This window comes from Vipera berus, assembly GCF_964194415.1.
Source record: "Vipera berus genome assembly, chromosome: 5".
Taxonomy (NCBI): Eukaryota; Metazoa; Chordata; class Lepidosauria; order Squamata; family Viperidae; genus Vipera; species Vipera berus.
In genome coordinates this window covers 73,833,857-73,845,889 of record NC_138207.1, presented here as the reverse complement: position 1 = coordinate 73,845,889, position 12,033 = coordinate 73,833,857, and the positions used below count along the sequence as shown (strand labels likewise).

Below are 12,033 nucleotides of genomic sequence, written 5' to 3'. Positions count from 1 at the left end.
TTTCGGAGCCGAGAAGAGAAGCGCGGCTACAGCAGTCGCTGAAAAATCCAGCAGCAGAGTTCCGCAGAGGAATAAAAAGCACGAAGAAAAGCAAAGGAAACGGTGAGGAGGAGGAAGAGAGACGCCTTGGCTTCGTGCAACTCTCTCTGGAGTAACCGTCACAGCGGCTCCATCGTGTCTCCAAGGTGCAAAGCTCCTCCTCCCCAATGCCTTCCTCGGGAGCCCTCGGGGCTTTTGAGAAACTCTTTCCCGCTGCCTCGGCATCAGATTCCGCCGCCGCCACCGCCGCCTCAGCTGCGGACGGCCGAAGGCCCAGCCTTATCAGCCGCCAGTCCCCAGAGACCCGAGAGCTGGCACATACGGGTCTGCCACACAGAAAGCAAGGAACAGGGTAGTTAAATATGGCTCTTCCCTGCCGCGTTCTCAGGTTACCTTGGCGCCCCACCATCGCCACGGCGGAGAGAGAGAGAGAGAGAGAATTGCGCGCGAGCGAGCCCGAGCTAGAGTTCCCCCCAAGGGGGCGGAGAAAGAAGAACTCTCGGAGCGTTTCTTTCGTAAATACGCGCGCAGGCACACACTCGCCCAGCCGCGCACTTCGCCCAGCTTCTCGCGGGGAGTTTGCAAGCCCTTCGTTTCTCTTCAGGGCCGTCAGAAGGGCGAGCAAGTCTCTGCCCTGCCCTGCCCTGCCATGGGGGTGGGGAGCCAAGCGGGCTTGACGTTCCTGGAAACGAGAAGGGCCTGCGGAGACTGACACCAACCTGAGTGCCCAAGCGGGTCTTCTCAGCGTCAGGCAAAGTAGCTCACATGCAAAACAAGCCCGGCAGAGGAGCCGGAGCGGCTCCGTTGCTGGGGGTGCGTCTCGGCCGGGGCCTTGCAGGATCCGGGCGGGCGTCTTTGCTCGCCGCTCCGGCTCCTCTGCCGGGCTTGTTTCGCATGTGATTCCGAGCCAGGTGCTGCTGAGGGCGAGCAGAGGCGCCCGGGCCGGATCCTGCAAGGCCCCGGCCGAGACGCGACCCCAGCAGCGTCAGGCAAAGTAGCTCACATGCAAAACAAGCCCGGCAGAGGAGCCGGAGCAGCTCCGCTGCTGGGGGCGCATCTCGGCCGGGCCTTGCAGGATCTGGGCCGGGTGCCTCTGCTCGCCGCTCCGGCTCCTCTGCCGGGCTTGTTTCGCGTGCGAGCTACTTTGCCGGCCGCTGCTGAGGGAAGATCTCTGGAGAGGAGCATAAGGTGAGCTGCTGCATTTCCCAGCCTCGGCTTATACTCGAGTCACTAACTTTTTCCATTTTGGGGGGGTAAAATTAGGGGTCTCGGCTTATATTCGAGTCGGCTTATACTCAAGTATATACGGTATCTGTTTAAATTTACTCCATATTGCATTTTCACTGTCATATTCTCAGAAACAATCCTCCCACTGCTTTTTAAAAACACAACACATTCATCAAATTCATCAAATGTTTATAAAACATTTTTATAAGAAAATTGTCTTTGCCCAGAAAGATAGCTTTAAGATGCCTAGAACCCAGGAGACTGTGAATTCTAGTCCGATCTGAGGTGTGAAAGTGGCTGGGTGACCTGAGGCCTAGTTACTCTCTCTCAGCCCAACTCACCTCCAGTGTTGTTGTTTTTGTGGGGGAAATAGGAGGAGGTAGTAGTATTAGGCATGTTTGCCGCCTTCTTATAAAAGTAATAAAGGTGGGATGTAAATTAGTTAACTAATTAAAAATAATTATACTGATATTTGCAGTGGCCCAACAGAGGTCTAATTTAGTTTCCGGTGTCCCAAAGGTGTGTCCCCCCGATAAATTAACTGAAAAAGTCCAGTTGTCTTTTTAAAGAAAGCACCTTTGGGACTTCCGCTTTGTTAATTTGTAGACAATTACTTCTAATCTTCTACCAGGTCTACTGCTGGTAGAGAATCCTTCCATATGACAAGCACTGCCCATACAGAGTCACACATTTAATTTATAACAAGTAATTGAGGTATGTGTGTTTAGTTATGGAGCCTTCTCTGGAACCGATCTAGGGATTCTGACAGTACCTCTTCCAGATGCTTTTGCAAGTACGGTTGTCTCCCCTGGGCTCAGCCTTCCTGGACTGTTACCAAAAATGGACTTCCGGGTCTTTCTTTCCTTCCCTCGGCTAGAACCAGATGGATTTAGAGTTGACAAGCCTTTTCCCGTAAAAATATAATAAATAGATGGGGGAAAAATGAGTGTGAACACATTTGATCATTTCTCAGCTTTTGAAATTTCAGCTGAGTTTTGTCAGGTTATACACCGAAGGGGCCATATGGTCTCTTAATGATTTATCAACTTGCTCAGCTAATTAGCGTATTGGTTATTTCAGAAATGTTGTGGCTTGGATTCTAACTTTCATTTGTGGATTTCTGGTTGCAAAACTGCATTATTTATATCTCCACACTCCTCTTTGATAAATACCATCAGAACGGAATTCTGTATGGTTTGGAAATTCTCTGGAACATAAATGGCGAAGATTTAATTTGGGGAAAAGAAATACAACAGTACTTGGAAACTGAACAAAATACAGATTGTTTTTCACTTTTCCTTATTTCCCCGTGAACTAGGTGACAGACACATACTGGCCCGACTGCATGGGCCCACATGCTTGAGATATTGTCAGGTAATTGGCTGTAAATAATTTTTGGAGGATCAACTTCTCTAAAGGAAAACAAAATGACAAAAATGAAAAAGGTAGAGAAACTTTTTATAAGCTAATAGAAAGTCCTAAGCAGCATTTTAAAAGCTACTGTTGTACAGAGATACAAAATAATCTTCATTTCCATACACAGCATTATGAAATCATTCATCTTTTCTTTAAAATTTCTACAACATCATTTTATTCTTGCCATAGGCCTTTTTTCCCCTCCCACCCCATCCATTATGGAATGCCTGATGGCCCATTTACTGCAAGTTGTCTATTCTTACTCTGCTCCGATTTCCTGTTTGCGCTCCTATCCCAATATAACCCCTCTTTTTTAGTTCTCTTGTTGGACTACAACCAAATATCTACTGAAAGGAATACTTGTGCATATCTGTGCATGAGCTCTGAGGTTGAGAGTGGAAAAAGCAATGCCTAGAAAGAATGCTTCTTGCAAAGGAAGAGAGAGAGGGGGGGAAGGGAGGGAGGGAGGGGGGGAGGAGGAGGAGGAGGAGGAGGAGGAGGAGGAGAAGAAGAAGAAGAAGAAGAAGAAGAAGAAGAAGAAGAAGAAGAAGAAGAAGAAGAAGAAGAAGAAGAAGAAGAAGAAGAAGAAGAAGAAGAAGAAGAAGAAGAAGAAGAAGAAGAAGAAGAAGAAGAAGAAGAATCAACGCAAATGAACTAAATAGTCAAAGACAGTCAGGACAATGTACTTACCAGGGAATTTCACAGCCTGACAGTAGATGACAAGATCAGAGAGTTCTGGTGCTATTTGTCTACTTTCTTTTTTATTTTGGGAAAGATAAAATTCTTCACTCAGTTCCATATCATAAACCTACATCAAATCAAATAAACTTTCATTATGGTCATAGATCAACATAAGGTCTTGGGATACAATTATTTAAAAGAAGCAGAACATTTTAATTCTATCATCTATCATCTATCTATCTATCTATCTATCTATCTATCTATCTATCTATCTATCTATCTATCTATCTATCTATCTGAATGAATAAATAAATGAATGAATGAATGAAAATCTAAAAGCTAGAAGATACCAAATATACTTACATTTCACACACATATATATTTATTATATATTGTACACACATATATAAACACATATATACTCTCAACACATATACACATGGATACACAAACGTGGTAAAAAATAAAAATATGTGGCAGACCGTATCTATCAAATTACCAAGCACCCTAATGTGACAAACTAGGTGCATACCAAATGTAGTTTATTAAATTGATCACCAAACACAAGACAGAATTCATCAAAAAAAACCCAAAACCACCAAATGTTGAGTGCTGTTGCAATCCACTTTTGAGTTCAATTGATCAAAAGGGATTTAGCCAAACTTAATGCAACAGAAAAGACCAACCAGCAGCAACAAAAGCATGAGAATCAAGCATCTTAAATAGATCAAAAGTGCAAGTTTATACATAATGTCTTAGAACCTTGGAATTCTAAAATTGGAAGTTTGGAGTTTATTTCTAGAATCTATGGTTCAAGTTTTACATCCTGAAACATCCTTCATTAGATGCAACAAAAAATAATGGCAGGTCAAAATATTTTAAATTTGCTTCTGAATGAGACCAACTGTGAAAAATATATCACAAATAAAAAGAGGGCTTTATGTATTATGATGAAGATATTACAACTAGCTATTTATGTTTTCTTCTAACCACCTTTACCTTTGGGTCGAAAATTTAAGAACAACCATATTATAGAACTCACTTCTAATATTGTATTGTTTTAATTTTGCCCTGTAAACCGCCCTGAGTCCTTCGGGAAAAGGGCGGTATATAAATTGAATTAAATAAATAAATAATGTCCTTTTCAAGTACTGACAAAGTTGTTTGCTAATCACAAAAGTTATAATATATTGACTTATCTTTAAAAGGCTTGGGGGTTTTTTTGTTGTTTTTTTTAAGTTTCTTAATAAATCCCAGCTCCCGCCTAACCCTTCTTTAGGATAGATAGAAATTTGGAGGAAAAAGCTAAATAGTACCTTTCCTTTAGAACTGCACACAGTGCTATCCGTCTTCTTAATTCTCTTGGCACTTTCTTCACCAAATTCAAACTGAAGCTTATCAATCGTTAATTTGTTCTCAGGTCGGTCTTCCAAAATGTTATCTGGAAAGCAAGTAATATCTGATTGAAGTTTCTGAAAGGGAAATTTTATTTCAAGTGAATGTTTTGGGATGGTATTATCTGAATAGAGATTAACCCGCCAAATAGTGTTTCTTTCCCTAATACTATTCTGTTGGAGTCAGAATAATATCCTGTTGTAACCGAGTTTGGCCACAAACATTTCCTTAAAGAAAGAAAGCAGATTTTTCCAGTTATACATATATCATTACAGGTAGTCCTCAACTTACAACCACAATTGAGCCCCAAATATCTGTTGTTAAGTTAGATATTTGTTAAGTGAGGTTTCCCCCTATTGTATAACCTTTCTTTCCTTAGTTGTTAAGTGAATCACTACAGTTTTAAGTTAGTAATATGGTTGTTAAGTGAACTGGCTTCCCCACTGACTTTGCTTGTGAAAAGGTTGCAAAAGAGGGTCACATGATCTTGGGACACAGCAACAGTCATAAGTATGAACCAGTTGCCAAGCATCTGAATTTTGATCACATGATCATGGGTAAGGTTGGGGCTTACAGTATTTGCCGGGATTGTAAATGTAAAAAATGGTCATAAGTCACTGTTTTCAGTGCTATGGTAACTTTGAACTGTTGTTAAGTTGAGGACTACCTGTAATATATTACATTAAAACGGCCTGAGTTACTGTATATGGACAAAAGCAATCTGATGCAATTTTCCAAAAACTTAAGTATTTTAAATACTTGTTGCACAGCAATGTACACAGCCACACTATTCAAGCATTTACTAGATAGCTAAAAGGGAGGCGCGTGAAATGGGACTGAGGTGCTTATTAACACACATCCTCATTCATTCATTCATTCATTCATTCCCTCACTCAAATTGTATTGCATACTTCAAATCATATGCGTGCCCCAAAATCTATTTTACTTTCAACATGTATAAGAAAAAAGTGCAATATCTGCAAATACTATAAGCTCCAAAGCAGGAAAAGACAATTAATGAGATATACAGTTGAACTTAACTGTAAAGTGAAAATGCATTCAAAGCACACGTTCTAAATTGCTTGGAAATGCAGAGATGTAATTCATGCAGTTAAAATGTTTGATCAAGGGGTTTTACCTTCCTGGCTGTTAGCAGCAGGAGAAGCATTAAGGACATCAGCTATGAAAACAGTCAGAAAAGAAATAAAAGTAAAGGGAATTGACAGATAAATGAACATAACATTAGGACTAGGTAGAATTATCATACTGACACAAACACTTGAAGAACTGTTTCAGGGGAACCTCAGTAGAAATACTTTATAAAAGAGAACACGAAGGCAAAGCAATTGGCCTTCGTATCCAGTCGGAAAATCAGAGAAGAATTGACTTCTTAGTACGAGTATTTAGCAAAGATGGGAATCAGGTAAGAGATTAAGACAACAGTCTTATACACACTTTCATGACAATGACTGGATGCAATGGAGCTTACTTCCATGTAAAAATGCACAGAAATTGTGATGTTAATTTATCAGACAGGTACTTTAATCGTATTAGACACAGAAGAATCTACCTTGGATGAATCAGCAGATTCTTTACATCATGCAAGAAAATAACCAACAACATGTTAATATTTGCTTTTGCAACTTATATTGTATATTCTAATTTAACTGGTTTAATCATATTCAACTGAATCAGCTCTCAATGAGGGGTACTATCTAAGCACTAAGCTCATGGCAGCAGAACATTGAAATCAGAAATGACTGTTAGTTGTCTTAATCACAGGATATCTTTTGGGATTTTTGTTCAGTGTTTTGGTCTTGTCATTATCATCTAAATTAAAGCCTTCAATGTGATACACACAAATGTCTGGAAATGTTAACCCGAGGAGCTTTCAATAATAAAGATTTATTTAACTAAGATTTAGATGAAATGTATACGGACTGACATGTCATACAATTATTTTCCCAGTACTTTACACAAAGGAAGTATCTCTATTATCAAAAGCGGATATTAGGGAATATTTCAACTCACTCCACCTGAACCAGCAATCTTCTAGGAAATTTCTAGGAATTACAGAAACTGATTAATTTCAAAAAGATAAGTTGGGTTAGTAACAGCAATGTCTGCTAGACTGAGGTTTAAAAAAATCCATAACGTTGTCAAGAAAACTATAGAGGTATCCATGAAGTCACCAATTGGACTTAAAAGATTTGCATTCGCTGTATCAGAACACACCAATCTCTGGGAAGCTGAAGAGATTCTATGGATGATGGTCAGCCAGATAGATGTTCAAACTGCTTTGGCATTTTGGTCTACCTACTGAGTCCCTTCCAAGAACCTGTACTATTACTACTACTACTACTACTACTACTACTATAGATTGTATTGAGAGACTGTACTGTATTTTGATATGGGTTTATTTGTTCCTTGACCCAGGAATTTCAAGAATAGTGACCATGTTTCCCCCACAATAAGACCGGGTCTTTTATTAATTTTTGCTCCAGAAGACACATTTCCCAGTTAGGCCTTTGGGGAAAAATACGGTACTAAATGCATACATCTGGCTGATGATCTTAACTGGGGCTTATATTTGGGGTGGGGCTTATATTATGAGAGTCCTGAAAAATCATACTAGGGCTTATTTTCAGGTTGGCTCTTCTTTTCGGGGCAACTATGACCAAAGCTTTGACCTTGTCATAAATCTGAAAAATGCAGCATTACATGCAAGTGTGTTCATTTACCATCAGACAAGGACTCATAGTCATAATCATATTCATCTTCTTCATCCTCCTCTTCTTCGTTAGCAGTAGAAAGATTTCCCACATTGCTACCGTTGCTTGCATGAGCCTGCATGTATGCCAGCTGATGAGCCTGCAGCATCAAATCAGATTTTTCAAGTGAGACTGTATAGCAACAGGTCCTCTATCTTCATACTCCACCACCCAGTTATATACCACCTTTCTTATATTCCCATTTATCCATGAAAATCCACACCACCTCCTACTTCCTACTAGATTACTCTTTCCATTGAGTTATCAATAAGGTCTTACTAGACATATAGGTCTCCATCCACTTGGAATAACGTTTAAATTTATTTAACAGAAGAGGTCAGCTACAAAAATATTGGTACCGTGGTGGCGCAGGGGTTAGAATGCAGTATTGCAGGCTAACTCTGCCCACTGCCAGGAGTTCAATCTTGAATAGAATAGAGCTGGAAGGGACCTTGGAGGTCTTCCAATCCAGCCCCTGCTCAAGCAGGAGAACCTACACCATTTCAGACAAGTGACTGTCTAGTCTCTTTTTAAAAACCTCCACTGATGGAGCACCCACAATTTCTGAAGGCAAGCTGTTCCACTAGTCAATTGTCCTCACTGTTAGGAAGTTTCTCCTTAATTCCAGGTTGCTTTCTCTCTTTGGTCAGTTTCCAACCATTGTTTCTTGTCTTGCCCTCTGGTGCCTTGGAGAATAGTTTGACGCCCTCTTCTTTGTGGCAGCCTCTCAATACTGGAATACTGCTATCATGTCGTCCTTTTCTTCTTTTCTTTAGACTAGCCAAACCCAAGTCCTGTAGCCATTCTTCATGTTTTAGTCTCCAGGCCTTTGATCATTTTAGTGGCTCTTCTCTGAACTTTTTCCAGGGTCTCGGTATCTTTTTTTTTTTGTACAACGGTGACCAAAATTGGTTGCAGTATTCCAGGTGTGGTCTTACTAGGGTTTCATAAAGCGGTACTAATACTTCACGTGATCTTGATTCTATGCCTCTGTTTATACAACACAGGAGAGTATTAGCTTTTTGGGCTGCTGCTGCACACTGCTGGCTCATAATCAAGTGACTGTCCACTAGGACTCCAAGGTCCCTTTCACAGTTGCTGTTTTTGAGCCAGGTCTTGCCTAATCTGTACTTAAACCTTTGATTCTTGCTGCCTAAATGTAAAACTTGGCTTTTCTCCACTTTAAAACTCATATTGTTGGATAGGGCCCATGGTTCAAGTTTGTCAAAGTATTTTTGGATCCTGAGCTTGTCTTCTGGGGTGTTGACTATTCCTGCCAGTTTGGTGCCATCTGCAAATTTGATGAGCTCCCCTTCTATTCCATCATCTAAGTCATTAATGAAGATATTGAAGAGTACTGGGCCTAAGACACAGCCTTGTGGTACCCCACTGCTTACTTCTCTCCATGTGGATGTAGATGTCTTGACCAGCTCAAGGTTGACTCAGCCTTCCATCCATCCGGACCCAGATTGTTGGGGGCAATATACTGACTTTGCAAACAGCTTAGAGGGCTGTAGAGCACTATGATGCTGTATATAAGTCTAAGTGCTATTGCTATTCCATGCAGAGACTAGCAATCTCTAATGACATGAATGTAAGCCTGAATCTTCTCCTGCAACAGTAAGCATGTCTTTTTTTCTCATTAAAGAAACACTAGAATAAAACATTCCACGTTAAGATGTAATATACAAATAAACCTCTCCCTTTGGGCATCTATGTATTCCGGTCTTCATGCAAAATATCTTCATGACATAAGGTATGCATTTGCTTTGATCATTGGCTTTGATATTTAGCACAAAAAGGTTAGATATACCATAACTTAAAAGGAATGTGGGAGTTTTGTTTTTGTTTTCAATGAACAACATCTTACTAAGTCATAAAACTCAGATCTGCAGCTCATCCAGGTTTATTGAAACCATTTTCATAAATCGTGGCTTTAAGATACCTTCTTTGGAACTGATAGTTAATATTTATAACCGTTTGTTAAGTTTAGACATGTCAAGTTGTGGCTGCTAAATGGAAAAGCTCTTAAGACCTTCCTCTCAGCTACAACAGACAAGTGTAGCTTGTCTATACCACCTTTGCAGAGGTGGGATTTGCTGTCTGTTGCTGTCTTCTCAATTCTGTTTGTATGCATTTGTTCGTAAGTTTGGTCTTTTACAGCCAGAATTAGTTCCTCGGTCTCTTTCTTTTAATGTTCCTGATCTTACCCACTGCCAAGTCTTGTTATCTGCCTTGGCTGCTATTTTCTTTATGTACTGGCCACATAATACTTTGTCTTGCCATGTCTCATTTCTATTCTTCATTTGGTCTTTATTGTAGAACACTGCGTCTGTTAGGTATTCAGTAAAATTTCATGCTTCAAAACAACTTTTTCACTGCCTTTCAGATATTCTTCCAATGCTTTTTTCTTTCTTCTTCAAATTATTATTATTATTATTATTATGGCTGGTCCACAGACAGCTAGATGTTTAGACTGGATTTTCCACCTATCATGTCCTTCCCAAGGAGCTGAAATAGGTAGATATTGTTGTTTGATGGTCTTAAAGGTATAGTTGCAAGAAGTTAGTGGCTCCAAATAAAACTGCCTTTTATTTCCTTAAATTCAAATTTTATTCTTAAAACATCGTGATGCCCAAAGTGGAGTATCTGTAGTCAATTTAAAACTTACCTTTTGTTTCAATATATCCACTGGAGTTTGATGTGCTTTGAGCTTCTTATTTTTAAGCAGAATCTTTCTTCTTAATTGATGGGGAGAAGGTAACAACGGGTCATCAGAAAAATCAGTTTCAAATAAAAATTTAGTTACCAGTTTATCCCCAAATGAATTCTGGAATATCAACATAAAAGATATTAGTTCTGAATGATGTTATTAATCCCCCTCAGACAATCAAATTTTGTTCCTAATAAACCAGGATAGGTACAAGTTTTATACGTATACCTGCATTCAGTCCTTTTTTGCTTGAGTATTTATTTATTTATTATGAAATTTATGATATTCAACAACTCATGGCAATAAAGTTAGGACTCTGCAGTTAACCATAATATACTGTTTATTTCTATATGATTTATTATGAAAATTGATATGCTCTGAGTAGCATACAGCATTCATATAATAAGATTAAAAATACAAATCAATTCATCCAATTAATCAATTGAACTGATTGAAACAAAATAGCTTATGACTTCCTAAAAATGCAGTAAGGAAAGTTTCGTTTTTGTCCAAACCATAAAAATTATTATTGTTGTTGTTGTTGTTATTGTTATTTTCCTACCAAGCAAAGATACAAAAAAGTAATGGTAAAGGTTTCCGAAGACCCTTTTCCATGGTCATGTGGCCAGCATGATTACATACCGAGGGGCACAAAAATCTGTTACCTTCCCACCAAAGTGGTATCTATTTATCTACTCACATTTGCATGCTTTTGAACTACTAGATGGGCAGGAGCTAGGGCAAGTAACTGGAGCTCACCACATCACTCATGCTCAGGTCTTGAACTCAGTGTCTTTAACCACTGAGCCATTGCAACATTTAAAGGTATGTTTTAAAAGTTAATTTCAAATCCTCTCTTATTGGGAAGTTGTTAATTCACAGTATCCTTGTAAGGATACAGTAAGAAGATAATAACTGACTGCAATTTCTAACATATTAAAAGGTAAAGGTAAAGGTTCCCCCGCACATGCGTGCTAGTCGTTTCCGACTCTAGGGGCCGGTGCTCATCTCCGTTTCAAAGCCGAAGAGCCAGCGCTTGTCCGAGGACGTCTCCGTGGTCATGTGGCCGGCATGACTGGACACCAAAGGCGCACGGAACGCTGTTACCTTCCCACCGGAGTGGTCCCTATTTTCCTACTTGCATTTTTACGTGCTTTCGAACTGCTAGGTGGGCAGAAGCTGGGACGAGTAACAGGCGCTCACTCTGTTACGCGGCACTCGGGATTCGACCCGCCAAACTGCCGACCTTCTGATCGACAAGCTCAGCGTCCTAACCCACTGAGCCACCGCGTCCCTATTCTAACATATTAGCTAATATAAAAAGAGAAACATAAGAGAAAAGGAATTATATAAGTATTAATGATTATGTTAATAGCTTGGCTTGTTAAATCTGACATGAATATAGTCTTGTAACCCACCTTGAAAATGTCAGCCATCTTTCGTTGCTGTGGCAAAGAACAATGATTCTCAATAGATATGATAACCGGATTATCTGAAGTGATGAAAGCATTACGATCAATAGCTTCAACTACTTCCTGTAATAATAAAAAAAACAATCAGAATTACAGCATTCCTCAGTCACAATTAACATGCACAATACTTTGTCCCACAAATTACTAAAGGAAATCTTAGTATGCTGACTCTAAACCAAAAGAGGAATGCAAAGTTTAGGGAAACTTAAATTGGTTTGAAAGTCTTCTGAGTAAAGCACAGTCATAATCACAATTTCAAAGCTTTTGATCTCACATGCCTCCAGGAGGTTAGTACATACTCTTCTATGAAATATGAAAT

At 39.7% G+C, this 12,033-nt stretch overlaps 1 protein-coding gene across 1 annotated transcript in view; it reads right to left on the bottom strand.

Annotated features, from left to right (window-relative positions):
• PLCE1 (phospholipase C epsilon 1) overlaps nucleotides 1-12,033 on the bottom strand; it is a 152,648-nt gene that overhangs the window by 16,243 nt on the left and 124,372 nt on the right. The window contains exons 17-22 of the mRNA XM_081329878.1: nucleotides 11,661-11,777; nucleotides 10,201-10,359; nucleotides 7,500-7,629; nucleotides 4,680-4,804; nucleotides 3,373-3,490; nucleotides 2,039-2,170 (exon numbers count right to left, since the gene is read on the bottom strand). Of these exons, the coding sequence (XP_081186004.1) occupies nucleotides 2,039-2,170; nucleotides 3,373-3,490; nucleotides 4,680-4,804; nucleotides 7,500-7,629; nucleotides 10,201-10,359; nucleotides 11,661-11,777 (781 nt within the window). The remainder of the gene's footprint in view (nucleotides 1-2,038; nucleotides 2,171-3,372; nucleotides 3,491-4,679; nucleotides 4,805-7,499; nucleotides 7,630-10,200; nucleotides 10,360-11,660; nucleotides 11,778-12,033) is intronic.